Consider the following 24,625-nt stretch of genomic DNA (forward strand, 5'->3'; position numbering starts at 1 on the left):
TGTTCCACATGGCGGCTCCCTCGGTGAAATCATAGGAGGAACTAAATGGATCAGTGTGGGTCCATCTGTCCATCCGTCTGTCCTTCTGTCATGTACTGTAAATCACTGTACCTCACTGGGTTTAAGGGGGGAGCAGTGCCAGTCCTTGATCCAATATTCACTGAATTAGTTATTGAACCGCTTCCTGAATTGCTTCGATACTACACTGAGATTGAGCAGAATTCTGAGTTGTATTTGTTGGATTGTCGTCCTCAGATCCATCCAGAGGAAGTAAACGTTAGGGTTTGGTTTGTGCAGTATAAAGGGATGACATATAAAAAGGCTGCCAAGGAGCACAAGTTGGATTTTCACAGTCAGGGGCACTTTTTCCCAGGATGATCTCTGTTCAATGTTCACTTCTGTTTAATTTGTAGTAATTCATTTACATACAGTGTCAACGCTAAAGAAATAGGCTGGGTTATTTTCCAGTCTTTCAGAGACATACTTTGGAGTCTGGGTCAGTTTTAGGCTTAGAAAAAAGGAAATAACTGTTTTTGGAAACGTGTTGATTGAACAAAGAGATCTGGCTCAAAATTTACTGAGTCAGTTGGTGTGACTTTGATGTCTGTAAGCACAGAAATTTTATGTAGTTTAATTAAAGGGGATTTTGCACATTTCCTGATGTCTCTTCAGAGGACAAACTCTTTGACCTGTCTCACATTTAACAATGATTGACTTTGTTAGTGTTACTGAAATCCCTCAAATTCTTGATGCCAAGCTAAACTAGGTTTGCCAGGACTTCATTTATTGACATGAGTTAAGAATAAGATCAAAAAGGTGAGCAAACATACCTGTTAATTAATATTTAATACTTTTCTTTATCAGGCTAAATATGAAAATGTACTCCACAATTCGAGCTATTTGTACTCTTTTTAGAAACATCAGTTGATTAAGTGCATCAGAAATCCATTCGTACTCTAGGTGTGTCATGCTGGGTGTCTGCAAGGCGATACATTTGCTTGTTCTTTATATCTGTGACCATCACACCTCACATTAATGCAATTTCTCAGGATCTCTGAGGGAGGTGGATTCAATTGCATGAGCAGTGTGACCTCACAAGACACATTTTCAACTTTAATTTAAGGATTCACAAGCATTTACCAACAAAATTCACAAAGGAAAAAAATGGATTTTTTCTTCATGGAAACGTTGCAATTTTGCAATCAATCTAATTTTCTTAAAAAAAAAAAAAAAAAAAAAGTAAATTCACAGATTTAACTTCTTTACATTTTCAAAAAGGAGCCTAAGGAAGTACAACTTGCCAGTGTCAACCCCTTTCCATTGTTAATTGGCGAGTAGAAAAATCCAGTCAGCTGGACACTTTTGGCGGTGACACAAGTTGAAATCACTTGTAACTTACATCTGATGCCCCCCAAAAAGCTAATTTTAGCCTTATTTTGGCTTTTTTTTAAAGGCATGAGTCACCTATATCATCTTGTTGCAGAGCTCAGAAGTAGAAATTATTATTATTATTATTTTTTTTTTTTTCCAGAAATATTCTTAGTCATCAATTTTACATTTTACAGAAACATAACTTGTTGACATGTCTGGGGAGTGGGCTGGAAGAAAGATTCATATGGTTTATATTTTCTTCACACCAGGAGAAAAGGTGAAATGTCAACCTGGGGAAAGTTGTACCATAGAGGGTTAAGGCTCCCTGCCCCGCCAACCCCCATTCCTTCTGATTGGCCAGCCCTCTGGAGGCCTGTTAGGGGCAGAGCTATATGCAGACCTTGGTGTTTGGGGCCCGCTCCTCCAGGGTGTCATTAATTAGCCCTGAGTCCCTAATGTGATGACGTCATCATGTAAGCAAGAATCATGCTGTGCTAAGAACGCATCATTTGGACCAGTTTACAGGCAGATTCAGGGGTTTCTCCATGTCGGGTTAATGTGAGTTCTTAGTCACAGTTGTTGTGAGCTCAGTGAGACAAATATTCAGCGCTGTTGAAACACATTAATGTCTCTGCATCCAGCTGAGCTCTGGAGACGTTTAGTCACACAATAGTTAAATGCAACACCATAGCGTCTCCCAGGTCAGCTCTCTGAGGATATCATCATCAGATTATTTGATATAATGAAAAGCAGCAACACTCTGCAGACACCCGGCAGTGTGTGAGCTGGTTCCCCACAGTGCCGTGCACTCATCTAAAAGCAGGAAGTAAACAAATAACGCCACAGGCTGAACAGCTGGGGACGGTGGCCTGTAGGCAGACACACACACACATGAGAGCGCTGTGTCAGTTCAGCCCAGTGTGTGTTTGTAGATTCAAGGACCTATACTGGACTGGTGTCAGTGTGTATTCATCAAAGACATGCAAGAATCGATAACTTTAGTTTCTAAATCAGAGGCGAGGAAGAATCGCTCGACATATTTACTCCTTTATTCGGTCAGAGCGAATCTTTGTCCTAAAGTAACTTTGAACGTCAATATTTATCTGTTTTTAAAGTGGATGATGTTTGTAGCTGTGGGCAGTCAGCATGTGGTGGTGGAGGATTTCAGAGCAGACAGAAATAGAGCATGATGACAAAAATCAAACAAAACACTCAGAATCTGCAGTTAACCAAGCCATTGTTTAAGGTCCTTCTGGTCTGTCTCACATTTACAAGTTGATATAATGTAAACATTCCTGCATATTTAGAGGATCGTCCAAGTAATCCAGTGAAGTTTATCATACTTACCACAATCCTGCTAATCATCATCCATCATCTGTAGACCAGTTACTCTCAGGAAGCTGTTGTATCTTTTCCTTGAGGGTGGATCGGGCCCAATGCCTCCTACAGGTTGGGTCTAGATGGACCCTGAGTTCCCCTGCCTCACTGTTTCCTAACTTAGCTGTCTGAAGCCCTAATGCTAACTTGATAAAGCAAAACAAGACACTGTGTCCAAAAAAGGAGAAGAGTTCAGCTGGCTTGAGTCCAAAACTTTCTTAAAAGCAAGCGAATTTGAACAAAGCAAGTTGAGAGGTCTGCAGAAAGTCAACTGTCTACCAAGGGTGGGTCAGCATCTCTTATAGCCAAGTGTTAGGCATCCCAGCTGTACCAGATGTAGATTGGCTCTCCTTCTTTGGGCAACAATAGTTTTGGCGACATACATTTTGTCCTTGGGTGTGTATTTGGAAGATTTTTGATGATTTCCTGTTTCCGAGTGTTCTGAGTGGGGCAGGCAAAGGTAAAGGATAGCCATTGGAATAAGTCAGTTCAGGCATCGTGGGCTGTATCTGTTTAACTGCTTTCGCTGTGCTTAGTCAGGGTTGTGTGAATGAATATTGAAACCTTTGTTGCAAACCAAAGTGACCTAAGTTAATTTTTTTGTTCTTGTTTTCTTGAGCTTATTTAACTTTTCTTTCCACACAGCAGTCCTGTGCTAAAAGCTCAGGTCCAATGGGCTTAGATGTCTTCAAGTTAATTCTTGTCTAGGCTGGCTTTAAACATGAATGTCAACCAACTCTTCAAGAGGTCAAAGTGCGGGGAATTGTATGGTTCCATAATGGTACCTCAGAGGCCCATTTATGCTGTAACATATGGATCCAGATATGGACAGAGCCTTCTGTTCTGTGTTCATTTTGTCTGTATTTCTGCAAGTTTCCGTGAAGCTTACAGTTACAGACCAAATGGAGAAGTACCATTGGAAACCATGGTGGCAGTGTTGCTGTTATTAACTGATACAAAGCTTTAGTTAGACATGAAGAAGAAATAAAAATGGTGGAACTTTTGTAAAGTATTTAATTGCCCCTCAACCACCGCCTCCTACAACACTGTCTCAGTTTTCATCTTTTATGCAAGCGGTACATTAGAAATACCTCCTCCACAGTCCCCATGCTTGTCTTTTAGATTTGTTGTCATACACTTTTGACACCCCCCCCCCCCCCCCCCCCCCCCATGGATGTATTGGTTAATTGCAATGCCAACATAAAAGACGTATGGAAATATGCGCAGTGATAGTAACATTGCTTGTAAAGGGGGATAAAAGGGCTTTAAGACTAATGGTCCGGTTTGTGTGATGACTGGACGAGCATATGGGCCCTGGACTATCACCAGATGCCATCTATTGTGAAGTCAAACCTTGACAGAAGATGGATCATGCAACATGATACTGATCCAAAGCATTCAGTAATGGCTGAGGAAGAGGCAGATTCATACTCTGGATACATACTCAGTCAAAGTCCTGACCTAAATCAAATTGAAGTGCAGTGGCAGGACCTGAAGCTGGCAGTTCATGCCAAACGCCCATCCAGCCTCTTTTAACTGGCTTCGTTCTGCAAGGGAGAGTGGGAACTAATCCCCCAGAGCAGATGTGAGAGACTGATAAGTCACTACAGAGACCGCTTGGTTACGGCTGTTTCTGCAGAAGGAGGAGCAACATCATGTTAACTAGAGGGGTCCACACAATTATACACACCTAAATTCTCAGTTATTCCTAAATCCATCAGTTTTATTATTTTAAAACTACTATTTTACTATGTTATTATTTGGACTTTCAGTATTGTGGATTGGATGTAACCTAACGTTTAATAAGGTCACTGTGGGGTTGACAAAGCTGTGAGCAGCACTGTAACTGACTGACTGGACCATGATAAACACATGCTTCAAAGCGTGGACAGAAAGGTTAAGAAAGCACGAGTTAAAGAAGGACAAACTCTATCTCAGCTGCTGTGACACTGACATGATTGATGAGCATCGCAGTGTAAGTCTATTTATCCTAATAAAGACGCTGTGATTGGGTCAAAGTGCACGTCGAGTTCCTCCCAAACATCTCCAGCACAAACAAACAGAGTGCGCTGAGCAGAGGAAGAGGAGGATCAATAGAGAGCTCAGAATCAGTGTGATCCATCATGAGTGACGGTGTCAGGTCGGCCATAGTGTCAAAGTGTGTTTTCGTTCCTTGTGTTTGAAGGAGTATTTGTTTCGCTGCATAAAAGTCTGCTGACACCGAGGCGATGCGGGCTGACAGACTGTTTAGATGCATTGTGGGTAATATCAGAAGGACAAAAAGAGACGGAGAAAGAGACGGGGAAGAGGAAATAAGAGGACACAGAAAGAAAATCTTGTTTTTAGGATGAAGAATAGAAAGAGGGCAGGCGAGGGTGTCGGAGAGAAATGGATTTCATTAGAAATGAACCGACAACAGAAATAAAACCCTGCAGCTTCCTTATCCCCGCTCTAATTATAACCACCGCCGCTGCCAAATGAATCAGGAGCACTTGTTACCTCAATTACTGCGGAAAGATAAATATGTATGAAATATACTTTAAGAAAACGTATTGTCCTCCTGGGAGCAGAACCGCACTCGATGCATGGGGAGTCATTTTTCAAACCGGGACGACTGTTAAAGTGAAAACATGAAATTGTTTTGTGTGTGTTTCGTGCAGGTTTGATCCGGTTGCAAGAGCTCATAAAGGCGCCGTCCCGGTACAACATCCGCTTGAAGATCCGACAGCTGCCCGCAGACACGAAGGATGCTAAACCACTCCTGAAGGAGATGAAGAGAGGGAAGGAGTTCCACATCATCTTCGACTGTGGTCACGAGATGGCTGCAGGGATTCTCAAGCAGGTGGGTCGTTGTGTGTTAAAACTATGAGCTGTGTTTTATTTTTACGCCCCTGTGGAAGTGAATCTGTCCTCCTTGCTATGATGGACAGAGCGTGAAACACAGAGGCCTTTAATCTCAGTATAATAACACATTTACATCAAGATCACAAGACAACAGCCTTTGATATCCCAGGATAACATCTCTGTTAATCTCACCATGATGCTAATCTTGAGATGAAGATCACAAGATGATGTTTTGATATTTCTATTATCACGTATCAAAAGATGTTGAGATAGCAGCCTTTAAAGGATTCACTGTCCCTGACACACAATATATTCACAGTCTCCCCCACAGGGAGTGGAGCTGGCTGGGTGGGAGTGGTAGAGACGTGTCCCTTCCACTCATTTGTCTCCATTAATAATTAAACCTGAATATTTAACTAAGATCTCCAAACGCAGGTTGAACTGTGCAGGAATTGTTCATCTGAGACTGGTACAAAGCCACAGGAGGATCAGACTTTTTGTTCCATCTCTGCAGGGTTTTTATCGAAGTCCATCAGCTGATAGTTGATAAAGAGGGCAGCTGTTTACCTCCACATTATCACAGTGTGAACTGAGGCTGCTTCGATCTGTAAAAGAAACACGTTTGTGAGATCACTGCGTGTCATCCTCTTTAATATCTGCAGCTCATTAGCTGTCAATCCAAGTTTTCACTGACACAACAATTATCAGCATTAGCTCGTATCTTGCATACAACAACAGTCCAAGTAACTTAAAGAGGGGTATTTTGCCTTTATTATGGTCTTTATACTGTCCCTCTGGTATCACTGTAGTAGCTGTACATGATTGACAGCTTGAAAAAAATCTTCGTTTATCTTACGATTTGTTTAAGCTGCTGTCTCTTTAAGAGTCCTCGTTCCACAAACCCCACTTCTCTGATTGGCCAGCCCACTGGAACTCTGTTGAAGGGGGTGGGGTTAGAGCTTTGGGCAGACCTTGGTGTTAGGGTCCTCCCCCACAATGTGTCGTGAGTCAGCCAGGGATCCTTATGCCATGATCTGATCATTTTAGCAAGTCTTGTGAGGATCCTGTGCTATGTTTTAGAATGGAGCATTTTGAGCCATTTACAGACAGATCCAGGGATTTCTAAAACATAGAAGCTTGTAAAGGTTTGAAAATCTGCGCACCTTTTGTGTAAACATCCAGCATTGTTGCTTTATAGCCATGTTTAAGATATGAGAAAGCAGAATACCCCCTCTTTAAACATCTGTCATACTTTTCTTAGTGGGTTCGAGGTAGATGTCTGGCCTCTGGGCCTTGAGTCTTGATTTTGCAAAGAGCTACCAAGGAAGTAATCATATTCTGCTTGGCTAACCCAGACAGGATCCCAAAAGCTTAGCCACCAGCACCAAAAATTACTGTGTATCTATTTATTAATAAATGGTCCAATCTGTGGCAAATTCCAGAATGAATTAAACTGAAATTCAGTAAACTTGTGAATGGAAAAAGGAAATAAACAGACTTTAATGTCAGACCTTCTTTTTGGCATGGGACTTATCAGATTTTACATGAATTAAAGGATTTTAAATCTTATGAAAGTTAAGCAAGTACCAGGCGGATGTTTTTTTATTTATCTTAATAAGTAAAACAGTCATTGGTTTGTGTTCTCACAAACCGAAACAGATGAAAATTTAACAACCAGTTGTTGCAAAGAATACACCAGAATACAAGAGATGAATGTAGATTTTTGACAAGTCAAAAAATCATAAAACTTGCTGCAAATTCAACTATGATGCAACTGTGTGAACACAAAAGGTCACAAGAAATAAACTGCAGATAAAATCAATGAGATTAATAAGGAGACAATACTTAACAACAATATAAAATATAGATACCCCATGAATAAATGATGAATAACTACATTCACTAATAAGTGATCATATTAAAAAACAGCAGGGAAAATCCACAGATGAATACTGACGTGCCCCATGCCTCCTTTCTCTTTGGATAAGAAAGTGGCTTTGTGTCAGAGAGTAAGGTTCAGATTACAGTGGCTGTATGGCTAATTCAGCTCTGTTGCTAACACACGCTGTTTGTAGATCCTGACATCAGGCAGGGTTCAATGGTAATACTGCTAACTGTGTAGCTAGCTTAGAGTTGTAGCTAGCAAAAGCCATAATTTTAAACTTAACAGAGCTAACTCTTCATTAGGAACATGTTCTTGATAAAACTAGTGTGGGTTTTTGTCATAGACTGCATAAAACACAGACGTAGCCTCCGCGAGGTCACCTATCTGTTCCTGACTCTGTGAAATGAAGACAATTCATGAATGCAGCCACATTTGCTAGAACGCCAGCTGTGTCTCTGATTCAAACGATCCCTATAACTTTTAAATTGCTGAGTTTGAAAAAAATTCACTCACCGTACAATGTGTGCAAATAGTGAAATCAGTGTTTCAGAACCAAGCTGTTTTTTTAACCAGGCTGTAAATATGCTTTTTGATGCTGTAAGAGTAGTTTGTAAAGGTTCAAAGGTGTGAACGTGACTTCATGTCTTTCTGCAGCCAGCCTCAAGCGGATTCTCAATGAACGACAACTTTAAGCACTTGCGCATGGGCTTAATTTTTACTAACCTGATGTTGCCCCTTGGTTTTTGTGCTAAAACCTGTTTCAATCAGCGCCCCCTACAGACCTGGAACAATTTAGCACATTTTTGTTTTTGTTGTTTTCTGTGAGCTGTGTGTTGGCAGAAACTCAGGACTTTAACATGTGTTCAGGAAGTTTAATAGTTTTGAATTTGCAGAGTGTTTGCCCTGAATATTTTTGTTCAGTCATTTTTCATCAAGTATAAATAATTTCTTATTCCCAGCATATTTCCCCTGTTGCATATTTTTAGACTTTTACAACAGTTTATCTATTTTGCCTTTTACTGGAGTTTTCAGCACATTTTTTCTGAATGAGACTCATTTTTCACTCATGCAGACCAGTTATCCTTGTCTTTACTGTGGTTAAAGAATCTTTCAAAAAATTTCTCCACAAGAGGACTGAAGCAAAGCCTCGTCCTTGTGCACACATCCGCCTTTCCATGTTGATCAGAAGGAACAAAACTTATGAAAAGGGAGGACTTGATTTACAGTCGTTTCATCTCTCCCTGACCTTGAGCAGGCTCTGCAGAGAAGAGTAGTCTCTATAGGAAATGTATTTATCCTTTTAACCCGGTTCAACACTGCACACCAAAGATTTCAGCTGCTAATCCAAAATGAGTCAATTTAGCAGCAAACTGGTCACAGCTTGCCACAAATTACATGCCTCTTTAGTCTATAGATTTAAGGGATCAGAGAGTTTGAGTGAGTAAAACCTGCCTCTCATCGCCTTAAGGACCTGTCAGTCACTAAAAGCTATTTTAATACGGCTCATAAATTAGTTTTATCTCCCTCAATGGTGTGACTGCCATTTTGGAGGATTTTCAGTTCTGATAAGTTAAAAAAAAAAGCTGGGTAAAAAGACTCTGAGTGTTATTCCCAAGAGGAAACCGTACATTTAAAGATCTTGTTAAAAGATCTTGCATCAGAAATGCATCAAACGGCTGCGTGTGTGAAAGGTGCTTTAACATACAGCCTGCAGGGACAAGGTAACTCGATTTTTTTCTCATTGTTTCATACAATGGCTTTTCACTGCAGCTGAAAAATGTCATTCAGTGTAAAAAAAGGACTCCGCTAACTCAATTAACCGGCCTTCATATTCCCCCTGCTTGCAGGATTTATCAAATATTAAAGACAACATGATTCACCCACAGCTCTCTGTCACTCTCCCAGGGTTTTTAATCAATGCCTGAGCGGTAGATTGCCAGGGAAGGTCAAGGACTCCTTTCATTAATAATGTCAGAGAGAAAGCCTGCTAATGGGAGGTAATGAAAGACTTAACTGTCCTGTTTTGATTTTCACATTACATGACACGCCAATAAATCACAGATCCAGAGTACTCTTCATTACCCCCAGTATTCTGCAGAAACACAGAGGGGAACAATAAAAGCGTCAGCTGATCGATAGGAATGTAAACGCTCATAGAGGGTTTAAAGGCTAACAGGGACAACTGTGCTCTTGAGTATGCGTTTAGAAATACAAAACGTTGAACATCATTCAGAGATGACGGCCAAAGATTTATTCAGAACAACTAAAACAAGTATGACATGGAGTAAAATCAATATCAGAAATATGGAAAGAGAAAAATCCTCTCATCAAAGCGCCAGTGTTCCTTCACAACAGGAGATGACACTCAGAGCTGGACACAGCTAATCAAAAAGTTTAACTCATTTAACTTTTAATGAAAACTTTGATAACAGTTCATCCATTTATTCCTGTTAGAATGAACAGAAGTTAACAATAAAACAATCTGTTGAGAGTCTGGTGGTCAGACCTCTGCCTCCTGCTGCATTAAAGAGTGTCTTCACGATTCACATCCATTAAAAGGTTTCTTCTTTGCTCAACGATGAAAAAATCTGAAGGTTGCCCGTCATTTTGACTGAATAGAAACCCCCAAGAGTGATCAGTCCATCACTTACATTGTCACACAACCATTCATTAACCACATGCGGCACCTGCAGTTGACCCCCTGTCCAGTTGGTGGTGAGCGTGCTGATTAATTAAGTATTATGTTGTTGCCATGTTGTTGCTGACAGCGCGATAAAGACATATAGAGTTGATGTGTTAGGGCACATCTGTGACCAATACAACTCTGAGACCGCCACTCTGGTATATCAGTAAGACATGCTCCAGGGTTTCGAGGAACCTGCTTCAGTGGTTCTGATAGGATTGGGAAACCTGTCTTTTAGAAAGTTGTGCTAACTGAAGCAGCAGTGGTCATGCCAGTCTGTAGTGTAGCAGCAGAACGAGGCTCCAGCAAAACAGACAAAAAGACACAATCTGATGCTGATCTCCTCTGCCGCCCTCTTGCTTGATGACCTCGATAATGCCAAAATGTACATGTGGCCTAAAAGAAAAGTTTAAGCTCAGGTAAACTGGAATATATATATATATATATATATATATATATATATATATATATATATATATATATATAAAGATGAGTCTAAATGTTCAGATTAAACTTGATTACTGTGCTGTGTGACAAAAAAAAAAAAGAAAAACAAAAAAAGAAGAAAAAAAACACATTCTGTGCAGTGAGAGCATTAAATAAAATAAAAATAAAGAAAAAGTTTTAATTCTTGACAAAGTTCTAGACCAGGGGTAGGCAACCTAGGGCACAGGTGCCATAGCTAGCACGTGGGGCTATTAATGGTGGCATACAGAGAATAACTACAATAAGCAGAGGACATGTAGCCCACTATAAATGTTTGTATGTAAAATTTTAACAACATTAAATAATAAACTTAAAACATGGTGTTGCTAGTTCAAGAATGTGTCTTGCAGGTGCGTCGCTGCAAATCTCTTGGGAAGTCAGTGTGCTAGCTCTCAATCACACCCATTTAGCGGTTTTATCAAGGAAAACAAACCAAGTTCCAGTTCTTCTTACCGACATAGTTGGACAAGGGAGCATGGAGTTAATGACAGAGATGGCTGAAGATCGAGGGATATGCACTCTTTGCTGTGATAGTTTGGTATGTAGGAAAAGGGTGCTGCTTCTTTTTGAGACCAAACTTAAAAACAGTGTTAGCAAAGTATGTGAAACAGCAAAATGTTAAAACCAAGAAAGAAGATATACTATTTGTCACTGAATAGTTAAGCATGGAAAACGGCTTTCCTATCGACTGTCAATAGTTTTATGAAAGAAGTGAGGATTTGCACTTTGGGCATGAATGTATTTTAAAGTGGCTCGAACAATGGAAAAGGTTACGTACCCCTGCTCTAGACAGCTGGGTTGGTGTTATTGTTCCAATTTTCTATTGTTTGTTTATTATTTATCCATTATTGTCTCTTACTGCCCATAAGCACTAAAACTGCTCTGCATAATTAATGTTACCAGTTCTACTTGAGTCGCTTTTGTGATGACATGCTAAAATATACACCACAGAAACTCATAACTTGAAACAAAGTAAATAAAAACAGAAGCTTAATGCTGACTCATCCAGAGGTCAGTGCTTACAGATGTTTGTCCCTCTCGCTTACAACAGTATGATGCTGCTGTATCAGGAACTTCAGGTCCAACAGTCACAGAAAAAGCTAACACCTCCCACAGGAACTGATTTAAAGGTAAAAACCCTCACCAGACAGCTTCAGTGTGTCAATAAGAAGCACAGGTTGGAAAAAACACTCAGCTGTAAAATTAGTGTGAATATAGTCCAGCAGCACCTCCAGCATAACCTGCTTTAAGTTGTATCTGGATATACATTCGATTGCAACAACAAAATCCTGGGATGCTTTATCTGCCCCGCTGAGACTTAAATCAATGTTTTAAATCAAACTGTAATTATAACTGAGCCGGGTGTGTTTCTCTATTGATTTGTTTTCGTTGGCTATAAGTGATGGTAAAATATTGCAATATGGACTCAAAAGCTCTGGAAGGTTTCCGGAGCTCTTCCGTCATCTCAGGGTTCAGGAAATTACAGCGTGAGTCACGCTGAGTGGGATGGACTTCAGATGTAACGCCAAAGGCTTTCTCAAGGTTTTCAACCTGAAAGCAGCTGCAGCAGCCATTATTCTCCTGTCCTCACAGTCCTAATCTGTGATTCAGACGGCTCTGCTCGGTCCAACACCAACATATAGTGCCATAAAGCCGGCACACTCACTGCACACGCTGTCTGGATGATGATAACAGCGTGTGAGGCTTCTTCTTTAAAGGCTCATCTCTGAGGTGTAATTTTAGAGACAGACTGCCTTCATTAATGTTTAAATGACTTCTTTTTCCTGTTAGTGAACCTGTTGGATTACTCACTGCAGCTGCTTGGCCAGATCGGCAACAATCACAGACGGATGAGAAAAGTCTGACTCATGCAAACCGTGTCTGCAGAAAGACAAAATGGTATTAATGTATTCAACCTGAAATGAAAAATGGAGCTGTAACAGAGCAGAATTATTTCTTTCATTCACTGAGACTCTGTGCGTCATTCCAGTTTCTCTAAGCTATGAACTTTTTCTTTTTATCAGCAATGAGCTTTATGTGTGTGCGATGATGCTTTTCTATCCAGAGTTCTCTGTAAAGTTTCACAACTTTGTGCTTTTCTGTCAATATGACATAAAACACAACCAGAAGATTAAATAATAACGGAGGGGGTATTCTGCTGTCCTATATTTCAAGCATGGGTATAAAGTAACAATGCTGGATGTTTACACTAATTGTGCAGATTTTCAAACTTCTACATGTTCATATGTCTTAGAAATCCCTGAATCTGTCTGAAAAATGATCAAAAAGGTCTGTTCCTGAAATAGCACAAGATCTCCAGAGATCTTAATGAGACTTGCCAAAACGATGAGGTCATCACGTTAGGATTTCCTAATTGGTTTATAACCAAGGGGCAGCATCCAGTTTAGAAAAATGAAGCCTATGTGGAAGTGTTAAAAGTTGCTGTTTGTGGGATGTCCCCTTGAGGTTGGCTGCACATACACACAAAGCCAAAAACCAAAACTAAAAAAAAAAAAAAAAAACTTAAAACAGATTTTACAGGATCAAAAACAACAATTACAACAGTAACATATTATAATCTGGTTTAAAAAAAGATGCTGGGTGGTCTGAAATACTAATCTCACTATCTGCACCCACTGTATCATTGTGGTGATTTTTTTTACTAACTTAGCAGTGTAGATGGATGTTTCCTCTGTATTCCTTTCAGTCGCCATCTGTAGCAGCTCTTCTTCTGTGTGCTCCGGTTCATACAGGTATCCCTTTGGTCCCAGAGTGAATGGAACTTCATCGTCGCTGTCATAGTCACTCATTTTGAATTTCCTACGCTGCCTCACAATCCTTAGAGTACAAACAAAAGAATTACGATACTTGATCAAACTTACACGAGGCTACAACCGGCGCCCGAAGCATAGCTTGTTTACATTCCCTACAGCTGAAAGGAGGAGGGGGGACGGAGCGCACTAGCGCTGCACGGAAGGACACATGACCAGTTAGTTAGGTCCAGATAAACGTTTATATTTCCGAAAACTAATGCACTTAAAAATGATTTTATGTATCGTACTCTTAAACTGTGGTATTACTTTTTGATTTTAGTTCTTGTAGGCAGAGAAAATAGCCTTTGAATTTGGTACTGTCTGTCCCTGTTAGCGTCTATTTCCTCGTCACCATCGATTACAGTTTGTGTCTTACTGAGGGAGAGGAGACACCTGTATCTAATGTCCTTAGTGGTCACGTAGAGCTCATACAACCCCACTTCAAAAAAACTGAACTATCCCTTTAAGATATTATTGGGCTGCATTGTGTTCAAATCCTCTTTTTCCTTAAAAGTTTCTTCTTCATTGGGTATGAGAGTTTAAAAATGGGTTTTTACAGCTCAGTCTTGCATAGTTTTAATAGTAATAATATTAGATACATTAGGAAAGAGAGCCAAGAAGGGAGTGGACTTTGACTTTGGCTGCACAATGGCGGTGCCTCACACAGATTTAGATTTGTAGAGCAGGGTGCCTTTAAGAGACAGCAGCTAAAACAAAGTGTTTCAGACAGAGGCTGAAATAAGGGTGACCCAAAACACCAACATGAGAAAAACAGAGATGGTTTTTTTTTTGAGCTGCAGATGATGTAAGTCTACTATGGGGGCACCAAAGGGACAGTACAAGCCTTAAAAAGCACAGTCGTTGTCACTGTCAGACTTAGTCCTGGATGTGTGATTCTCAGGGCACTAATGGGCAAATTGAAACTAGCACCTGTTTATCCAAAATTATTAATGTGACATATGTAAATATATAAATTCTAAAATACCGGAATATGATTATTGGGATCACAGAGCTTGAGCTTATTGCTAAAGCAAAGTATCTCTAACAACCTTCCCTCCAGCTGTGTGTTTCCCTGAGAGATCACAAGGGAAATGTGTAATCCCTGGAGCCTGTTACAGGTCTGCCCAGGGGTCTCCTCCTCCCAGTTGGAGATGTCTGGATTCTCTCCACAGGAGAGCATCCAGGAAGCCTCCTGAACTGGATTCTCACAAACTGTGTTTGCTCCTCTGAATGCAGGGATGAGTCTCTTCAGGGTGTTTGAGCAATAAAATAACATGGAAACGAAACTCTTTTACATAACGACGCTCATTTTTTAAAAATATTTTTTATGACTGTATTTAAAGATGGAAACAAAGACTGGCAGCTTTAGCACCTCTTCGGGATGAGAGGGCATTTCAGTCATCACACCCTGCTGTTCAGTGAGTTACGATTTAGACCCAGGAAGCAGATTTTTCGTACTATCTGTGATTGATCTTGGGAAGTGTTAGTGATTAATTATTGATTACTTAATAACAAAATGTGGATTTTTCTTACATCAAAAACAAAACCAGAGGCTAAAAACAACTTAATTATGATTTGCTGCAGCAACAGAATCTGAACTGAGACATATCTCAGATTCATAGGGTCCAATTTTCTGCCTAATAATCCTTAATGAGAAAAAAAAAATCATGTTTCAATCAGTCCATTGGCATAGAAACATGCTTGTATGGCTCTGATGTTGCTGGTCTGCAGTCATACTAACATGCCATCAAACGCACAGGTGCTGTAAGTTCTCGGACTTTGTGTCCATGTTTTCGTTGGTGTCACCTTTAGCCAAAGGGTTCACACTGAAACAGACTTAAAAAGCATCTCTCTGAGAGCCGGATGAGGTGTTATGGTCAAAATACACCAGATTCTGCTCCATTATAGCAGCGATTTGAAGACAATGTCTTGACTTACACTGGATCCACTCTGTTGTGTTCCTGCTCCGATTTAACAAAAATAAAACTGTGCTGGATAGGAAGTCATGATTAGACACAGTCTAAAAAAGCCCAATAACTTTCACAATAACACAAACCATGTCTAAACCAGATCACATTTAGCTTGACAACAAAAGCCAAATGGACATAATGAGCGCAGACAGACCAGGAGTCAACAGGTTTGAGGTTTTCCAGCTCAACTTGAACAAAGAGAAGGTCATTAAAGGATCTGAAGCCTGGGAACTCCTCATTACCTCTTCTTCTTGAAAATTGAAAACAAAACTGCTGAATTAATTATTTTCACCTGTAATTTGGTCACATAAAAAATGTAAAATAATTTTCAGTAAAATATCTTTTTCAATGCTGGAATAGTACCTTAAGTATTTCTGTGTATGTGGTGGAAAAGATTCTGGCTCCAGAAACCCCTCTTTTCTAAGCTCAAATTTTACATTTTAAGCATGGAACCTACAAGAAACCAGACATTAAAGCAAAGAAAGTTAATGGAAAAGAGATTATCCATTAGATTTATAACACTATAAATAATGTCCCCCCCCCAAAAAAAAAAATAAAAAATAAAAAATAAAAATAAAAAAAATGTGAAAATTACAGGGCCCGTAAAGTGACATGGGCAGAAAATAAAAACAATACTAGAAAAGCACTCAGAGAGTGCAGACCTCTTTTAAGCATTTTGTGATTGTCACCAACACTTTAGTCCTACTTTAATGTTATACTCCCTTCAGCAGACTGTCTGCTACAATTTGGTGTTAGTTACAGGTTTGTACAATAATTTGTTACCTAACAGTGTTGAAAATTATGATGACCCAGTACATATTTCATATTCTGGATCTTAGTATCCAGAATATTGCCCGGATCTGGATCATACTTATACATTTGTCAGAAATGATGGTGACCTTGTCTTGTATTGTTTTGCAAAGCAATCCGACCATTTATCATGGAGTTATATACACATATGGTGAAAACAGCCCTATCCCACAATGATAAAGAATCCTTTTAAAAAAAAGTCCTGGATCCAGACGATGATCCGGATCACTTCCAAAATTTAATAACTTCTTCTTTATCCCATTTTGAACATTTCCTGAACATTTCATCACGATCTGTTTGTTACTTTTTGAGTTAAATTTGTTCACAGACAAACTCTTCCAAAAACATAACCTCTTTGGCGCAAGGGGCACCAGATGCCAGCCTCTGCGCACAAATTTTCTGTGCTTATGAGAAAGCACATGAGCATGCAAAAACTTACTCTTAAGCACAGGAAACTTTTTGTGCACTCAGGTAACCAGACTTGCTTGAGACCTCTTTTAATTTTCTCTGCCTATGTCACTCTAGGGCTCCATAGAATTTACATCAAAGTAGAGAAAATTCTTTTTACTATAAATCAATGAATAGCGTCTGTCAAACGTCTGTGACAGTTTTTAGCTGATGAGAGAATATTTTGTGAAAACACTAATCCTCAACATTCTGATCAGATCACATCAGTGCTTAAAAAGATAATCTGCCGTTGTGACTTGGGGCGACAGAAGATTGAAGAAAACTCCACAACGCCACATCAGGCTCTGAGGAGCTGTCACAATAATGTTAGCACAGGATTACTCTGTTTGACCTTCATTTCCTGGTGTAAATATTTCTTTTCCTGCTTTCTACAAACGGCCTCTGTCAGGGCCAGGCCTCGGAAACATCATGTCCTTGTTCATGGAAAGGCTGATGTTAATTTCAGATCCGAGAGGAGCATGAACTCTGGTCAGGTCACCACTCTTTCCCCTGAACACTTCCTGTCGTAGCGTCTGATGATTATCCTGGATTGACCTCATCCTGGAGATGATAAATACACACAGCCTGGCACATCCGCAGATCCGATTGGTGCATTACATACCGCTCTGTTTTTGTGAAATGCTAATCAGCAGCTTACACCTTTCTATGCTGACAGCGCCAATAAAGTCTGTTCCAAACAGAGCAGGCACTGAGTCATGTAACACTTCATGTCTGTGTTTTCACACCTCCAAATCAGCAGCATAAGTATCTCCTCTTCTAGAGTATTTTTAAATGGCATTTTAAAATAAAACAGTCTCCACCTGGAAAGCAGGGTAACTCAACTAATAGCCATTCATACTGACATCTCTAAAACACAGGTTCTGTAACCTTTTGCAAATGCTACATATATGTCACACACGACTGATCACCCTGCAGAGCACAGGGATCATTTTAAATAACATCTACAATCCTGTCCATCCAGGTAGTTATCACATTATCTCTGGCCTCTGTATGAACAAAGTCTGTTCAAGCAGGTTGGCCTCAACTAGGGTTTGTGATCTGATTTTGTTTGTGGTCTTCAAGGATAGGGTGTGAAGTCTCAGATCCAAAATACACAATCTTTGCTCTGTCACTGCACCAGATCAGATAGGTTTCTATACATGTCATTGTGTCAACTTGCAATGATCGACTCCATTGTGGTAACCGTCTGTGTCCCTGCTCTGACAGGTCATAGCCATAGACTATTGAAAAAAAAAAAGAGGGGCTGGCTGCAGTATTGGTCAAAAATTAATCTCCCTGCTCATTCCAGATGAGCAGTGGTCAAACTTTAAAAATCGAATACCCCTCGTAGAAATGTTTCTCACATCTGATTGTTGTGGTGATTTAAAAGTATTATTAGGCTGCTTTGTATTCAAGTCCTCTTTTTTCTGAAAAAGTTTCATTTTCAGTAGTCTTAAGAGGTTAAAAACAAGGTTTTACATCGCGTTTAACGATGATTGACAGCTGCCATTCTTGTGTTTTTTTTTCGAGGATTGTAAAATATGTCAGGAGGTAGAGTCAAGAAGAGATTAGACTCCCGAAAAAAAAAAAAAAAAAAAAAAAAATCTACCCAGCTCCACTCAGTTTCTCCTAGAATCCTTCACAGTCTCTGCTGCACAGACTCTAGCTATACAACTGCTGCCAATGGTGGCGCCTGTGACGCGGGAATTTTGGCTTCAAAAGAGTACAATGGTAAATGATGGAGCCACGCTGTCCACTCTATATACAGTCTATAGCCGCAGTAGATACAAAAGCCTCTTAATTTTGCTGAGTGCTGAAGATGTGACGAGCCAATTTACAAAAAGTAGATTGAGCAAGACAGGAAGTCATGCATGGAAACCACCTACTAATGCCTGGTGAGTTTCAAAATAAAACAAACTGGCTCATCAGTGGAGTGGGCAGTACGGGTATCTCCTCAGTTTAGTCATTCCAGTTGTCTGGCAGTCCTGCAATGTGCAGCCAGTGTGAGTTGAGGGATGAGAAAGTACCAAGGGGCAACAGCCGGTGTAAATGAATGAGGCCTATGCAGAAGTGCTGAAACTTGCAGGTCATTGCCAGTTTGCTCGAGGCTGCCTTCAGAAAGACTGGAACAACATACCCACAAAACTGAAAGGAAAAAAAAGACTATTATAGCATTAAAAAACCCAACAACAACAACATAGTATATACAGCCTGATTCAAAAGAGGTTTAGGTCCGAATCCCTAATTTCACAATGGACACATTCTACAAAGGGTGAATTTTTTTTGTACTCAATTTAGAAGATATTATGGTCACAAGTTTATTCTTTCAGAGGTGCAGCTTACTTGACTGACAGGTCTGGCCCCCTGTTGCTGTAAGTAGCTCTTCAATCAGGTTGGCTTCATTACTCTGTTCAGGAACAGACGGGTGACGTCTCAGAGACTACATATGAATATGAAACAGTCCATAGCGAGTACGGAGTCAATGCAAAACCGAGCAGATCAGGACTGGAGATGCATCTGGTGTATTCCCAGGTTGGCTGGGAAGGACAATTTCCAGTTTAGGGGAAATGATCTCTGCTTTCAGCAGGTGAACCCCAGCAGGTAATGGTTCAATTTTCAGGCGAGTGGTTGGAGTGAGGGTCAGTACTTTTCAAGGCTCTGTGAGGAATTTATGAGAAACCTTAAAATAGGTACCTTGATATATTCACCTGTTCTCAATCCACGATTTTGAATGAGGTCATCATCAACATAACCAGAACATAACCAAGATTTGCGAATGTAACAGACACGTCACAGAGCACTGAGCTGTGAGGAACACTAAAGAGAAAGTCTGCTCATCTTCTGGACACTGAACTACAAACTGTGTTTACAAAGATTGTTTGAAGTCACATTTCAAACACTGACTCTGTGTAGCTACAGATAAACACATTACCTCATCATGGTCTGTTTAAAGTACGATTTAAAAACTAAGGTCTGCTAAAGGACAGTTTATGCATTTCAAAGCCGCACAGATATTCAACTGCATACTTATCAGCGACTCACGAACACTTTGGCCTCTTACGTAAGCAGACCTGAAATAAACCCTCAGTGTTTAATACTGAAACAGGATGAGCCGGGTTTAAAGAGTCTCTGTTTTGGAGGATCTCTGAGTGAGAACCCGAGGTCTACATGGAGCTGAAGTTGTGCGTTTTATAACAGAAATATATCAGTGTGGATGTAGATTCACATTTTAATATATGTTCCCGTCATTTTCCCAGCTGTCCCACATTTATATTATTATGCATCATCCTCTGTGTTCCCCTTCATCTGCCAAATGTTTGAGACGGAGCCTGTCTTCGGCTTTATTTAGCTGTTTTTCTCTTTGGTGGGTGTTTGTTTCTTATCTCTGAGCCCGTGGCTGCAGCAGTGTGGAAGAATATATGCCTCTTCACATTACATGCTCCTGCAGCCACACAAACAGATGAATATGACAAAATATTATATCTGCCTCTCTATTCATTTATAAATCTCCCCTTCTCTCCCTCTCTCAGGCTCTGGCCATGGGGATGATGACAGAGTATTATCACTATATCTTCACCACGCTGGTAAGTAGAGGCCGAGGCTCCACTCACTGCACGCTCACTCAGTCATCAGATGAAACTCGCTCCTCCACGTCCCCACGCACATTTGTTGGACCACAAAATAAAATAGACGCTGCCAGCATTCAATCTTTATTTCCTCAGATTTTCATTTTACATGCATTACCTCAGATCAGTCTTTTCATCGCCGTTGTGTCCCCAACAAAATAAAAACCACATCATTTTTTTCTTGTTTGCATTCTCATTAACTTCTCATAAACAGCCTTTCATCTCCTTCCTGCTTGCTTCTTCTGCCAGTCTTTTTTTTTCTCTTCCTATTTCTTTTTTTTTTTCATTTTTCATATGATCTGAATGTAAACAACATATGGGAATCCATTTGAAAAGCTAGGTTTGACACAAGCTTCACCTCTCTGATCACTCCACAAGGTGAAAAACTTGAAAAAAAGGATAAAACAGTCTTTAAAGCAGGTACCTTCCCTTCATCTCTGCTGCTTTATTATTAAAGCAGCCTGACACACAGGTTTCTGAATGTACTTTTACATTTTCAAAGGTAAGACCACCTGTCCAATACTGTGCAGATACAACCTTACAGCAAAAACAGATATCGAATTGAGTGTTTTTTTCTGCTTTTGTGTTTAACAAAAAAAACAAAAAAAAAACAAAACAAAAAAAAAAAACAACTTTATTTATAAAGCGCTTTTCACACATGCAAAAGATGTAACGCAAAGTGCTTTACAGTGCAGTTAAAAACAATCAAAAACATGCCCGCCCAACCCTGAAACCCTTGGTAAACGGTCGCACACACACTCACCCAGAGCAACAAACACCCACACACACATACGCATGCAAACACACACATGTACATATATAGATGAAGCTCATAAAATTGAGTTGAGTAGAGATGAACTGATGGAGGAAGCACCATTGAGCCAGCCACAGCCACAGGAGCCTGAGCAAAGACCACAGGGAAGGGGTGTAGTGGACACCACCCGCCACCAGGTACCAGTATGACAGGCCCCTGCAACCACAGCCAACCACCACTCCTAGTGGAGAGGGCTCCCCAGAGCAACCAATGGGGGTAGCTAGAAATTCTAAAGGGATAAAATTATGTAAAGACTAAAGTATGAATAAGACAAGACTGAAAAATAGTGAAGGTACATATAGATGAAACCTAGGCTACTTGAAAATAAATAAATAAATTAATTAATTAATTAGTAAAATATTAAATAAATAAATACTAACCAAAGGCTAAGCTTAAAAGGTGGGTCTTGAGCCTGTTCTTAAAAACATGAACACTCTCTATGGCCGAGGTCCTCTGGCAGACTGTTCCACAGGTGGGGGCCGTAATGGTGAAAAAAAAGTGTCTTGATATACATTAAAATGTCTTGATGGACTCAATTTGAGCCACATTAACCTGAAAAGTCCAGAAAATTGTCCAATATCGGGATCTTAAGACAAAAATGACACCTGAATTGCTTGCAAAGTATAAAATAACCTGCATTCAGGTGTCACTTTTGTCCTTTGATATCCATGAAACTAGATGATTTTTGTGACTTTTTATATGAATCCACTTAATTTAACTGTAGAATGAGATTTTTCCCAAAAACCTTTGAGTCCTAGAAGTTGTCAGGTGGGAATCTTGTGGAACAGACTACGCACATAGCCTGGTATTTTCCAAAATGAACAACAATTTTTTTCTTTTCTTGTTTTTAATTATCTTTTATTTTAAAATCAAATATTTGATTTTTTCATAAAGTAACAGACATGTCCACATGAGTCTGAGCAACATCAAACAGTATGAATTTAATGTACGTTTTTTTTTTTTTTTTTTTTTTTTGTTAATTCCATGAACAATTGTTTCTTTAATGCTTTTCAAAGCAAAAAAAAAGTTAACACATTTTCACACATTTTAACTCTGTGTTGGAAACATACTTGGTGTTGCATGATGTCCAATTCCAGTGAACACATGGTAAATTGTAGTTTACTGCTTATTGGAAACAACGTTTTTTTTTTTTTTAATTTCAAAATATTACTGTTTATTATATCTATTTATATCGGAAATAGAAGGGTTGACAGGAATGTGTCTGTCTGGTGTCACATAGAAAAAAACGACACAATAACTAAAGGACTACAATAAGACATGACTCCATCTATGAACAAAACCATTAAAACATAGTTTTTGTTCTAATTCTTAAAATAAATCATCTGAAGAATTACTGTGGATAACTTGACTGTCTGATTGGCAAAAAAAAAAATGAATAAAATAAAAATAAATAAATAATATCCTACATTAAATATTTTAAACAACAGGAAGACATCACTATTAGTTTAAATGATAAAATGATTAAAGAGGCAATGCAGAACGCCAGATTTAGCTGGTAGATGATCAGTCGTTATTTTCTCCCAACATGTATCCAATAATAGGGAGTTTTCACAGTGAGATCGCTCCATAGTGTTATGGTCATAATCTAAATGGAATAAAATCACCAGCAGGATTTTCTAGAATCTGAGAATAACTATGAGCTGCCTGACCTTTCTGACCTTTGGTCAGCCGTTTTGACCTTGAGGACAGTCTAATATCCCCCACCAGTTGGTGTTGCAGTGTTTGGGATGGACCTTATTGACTTTGACAAAGTATGGGATCTCTCACACCATCCCTGCCTCAGAATCTACAAATTTGGATGTTTGGGATTTATTTTACTGACTGTGGTCTCATTTTCCACTTTGATATGGAGTCCTACACCTCTGTGGGTTCAGGCAAAATCCAGAGGATTCTTCAAGTGTAAATCCAAGGTGTATGTCCATCATTCAGGTCTTGCTAAAAGCAGTAAGAAACATAAAAATGATTATTATTTTTTATTCAGAGCAAACTTAATGATCTGACAGTTCCACCATTTTCTTAAAAAAAAAAAAAAAAGGTGGTATTTTGATTCTGTTGAAAGTTTTTAGATCCAGAGGGTTTAATTAGTATCAGTGTGAAAATTTGGGAGAAATTACAAATCAAGAGTTCAGTAGAAGAACGGTTTAAAAAGTGGGAGACTCCCACATACATCAGGAGCATTGGCAGGTAGCTATGCCTCCAGTGTATCATCAAAAACGGCACATTTGATAGAAAAATATGGTTAGCTGAGCATCGTCTGGAGCAGCCTCGTCTGAAAGAGAAAAACTTACAGTGAAACGTGTCCCCTCAACTTTCAGTTTGTCAACAGAAGACTCAAAGATACCAGGACATCTTATTGGTAGAAACTCTGTCGGAAGATTGAACTATAGCCAACTGTGTACAGAGCAGCCACAGTAAACACCCGAAGGTTCAAAATGTGATGCTTTACCAAACCCGGGGCATATTTGAAATGTTATTCTTTTTGAACAATCGTCTACTTTAGTATGGTATGGTTTTAATACCATCTCTCCTTTGAGAAATCTTAAAATGTGAGTCGCTACCACAGAGAAAAGGAACCCTGGATGACTGAGTCACTTTTTATTTAAAGCAGGATTCAGGGCCACTAGCTCTTGTTGGAAAACATTGCTGTAAGAGTGACTTTGCTTTCGGATATTTCAGGATTCGCTCCGCCTCACTGTCCACATGATAAAACACAAAAATCGTCTTCATCCGCGCTCTCAGTGGTGGGTATGTTTTTTTGGATGGCTGCCTGTGTGAGTCCATGTTCTGGGTCAGAGCTTTAACAGAAATCAAACTCTTATTCAGGCTCCATCACTCTCTCATCCTGAAGAGGCTGCTTGTTGCTGTGGATTAAAACACTCTCAGTGTTCCCGCCTCCATCCTGTCCTTTACTTTTTTTAATGTCAAGTTCTTTTGAAAAGGGAATAATTCAGGTTTTTAACAGCCTGTGCTTTTCATCACTGCAGCTAAAAGGATCATTTTGGGGTTTGAAATGAAACATCTAAACGTTTCTTTTTTTTCCCCCGACTCTGCAGACGTTCAACGCAGCAGAATTTAGATAATTAAAAATCCCTCTGGTGTCTTGTGGAAGATGAAAAGTAAAATCCAAACATGAACGAGGCAGGGCGGTACAGTCGGAGCAGGCAGAGGGCTGTCTTGTCATTTCCCACTGTTGTGTTTGGCACACAGAGACTACAGTGCTGACAGCCTAATTCTCCCAGCAGAGTGAACAATCCAGCCATACTGAGGACACATATGGCAGACATTTTCCTGCCAGCTTTCCCTTTATTGCTTTGTGTTCACAGTTTTGTCCAACGCTGTATGGAGGGTTTGATCTAAGAGTTAATATTTTTCACACTGAATCTGGCTTCCTGTGAAAGATTTGGTAAGAATTATCACTGTGAGATTCATCACTTTCATGATTATAACTTTAATTATCCAGATACTGGGAGAAATTAGA

The 24,625-nt window shown here is 39.7% G+C and overlaps 1 protein-coding gene across 2 annotated transcripts in view; it reads left to right on the top strand.

The window, feature by feature from the left end:
- The window catches only part of grik2 (glutamate receptor, ionotropic, kainate 2), a 425,745-nt gene that overhangs the window by 178,405 nt on the left and 222,715 nt on the right, over window positions 1–24,625 (top strand). For both annotated transcript variants that reach the window (XM_074682842.1, XM_074682843.1), the window contains exons 5-6: window positions 5,409–5,590; window positions 20,217–20,270. In XM_074682842.1, the coding sequence (XP_074538943.1) occupies window positions 5,409–5,590; window positions 20,217–20,270 (236 nt within the window). The remainder of the gene's footprint in view (window positions 1–5,408; window positions 5,591–20,216; window positions 20,271–24,625) is intronic.

This window comes from Halichoeres trimaculatus, unplaced genomic scaffold (genome assembly GCF_033239565.1).
Source record: "Halichoeres trimaculatus isolate MK-OKI-2021-1 unplaced genomic scaffold, fHalTri1.1 fHalTri1_scaffold_12, whole genome shotgun sequence".
Lineage (NCBI taxonomy): Eukaryota > Metazoa > Chordata > Actinopteri > Labriformes > Labridae > Halichoeres > Halichoeres trimaculatus.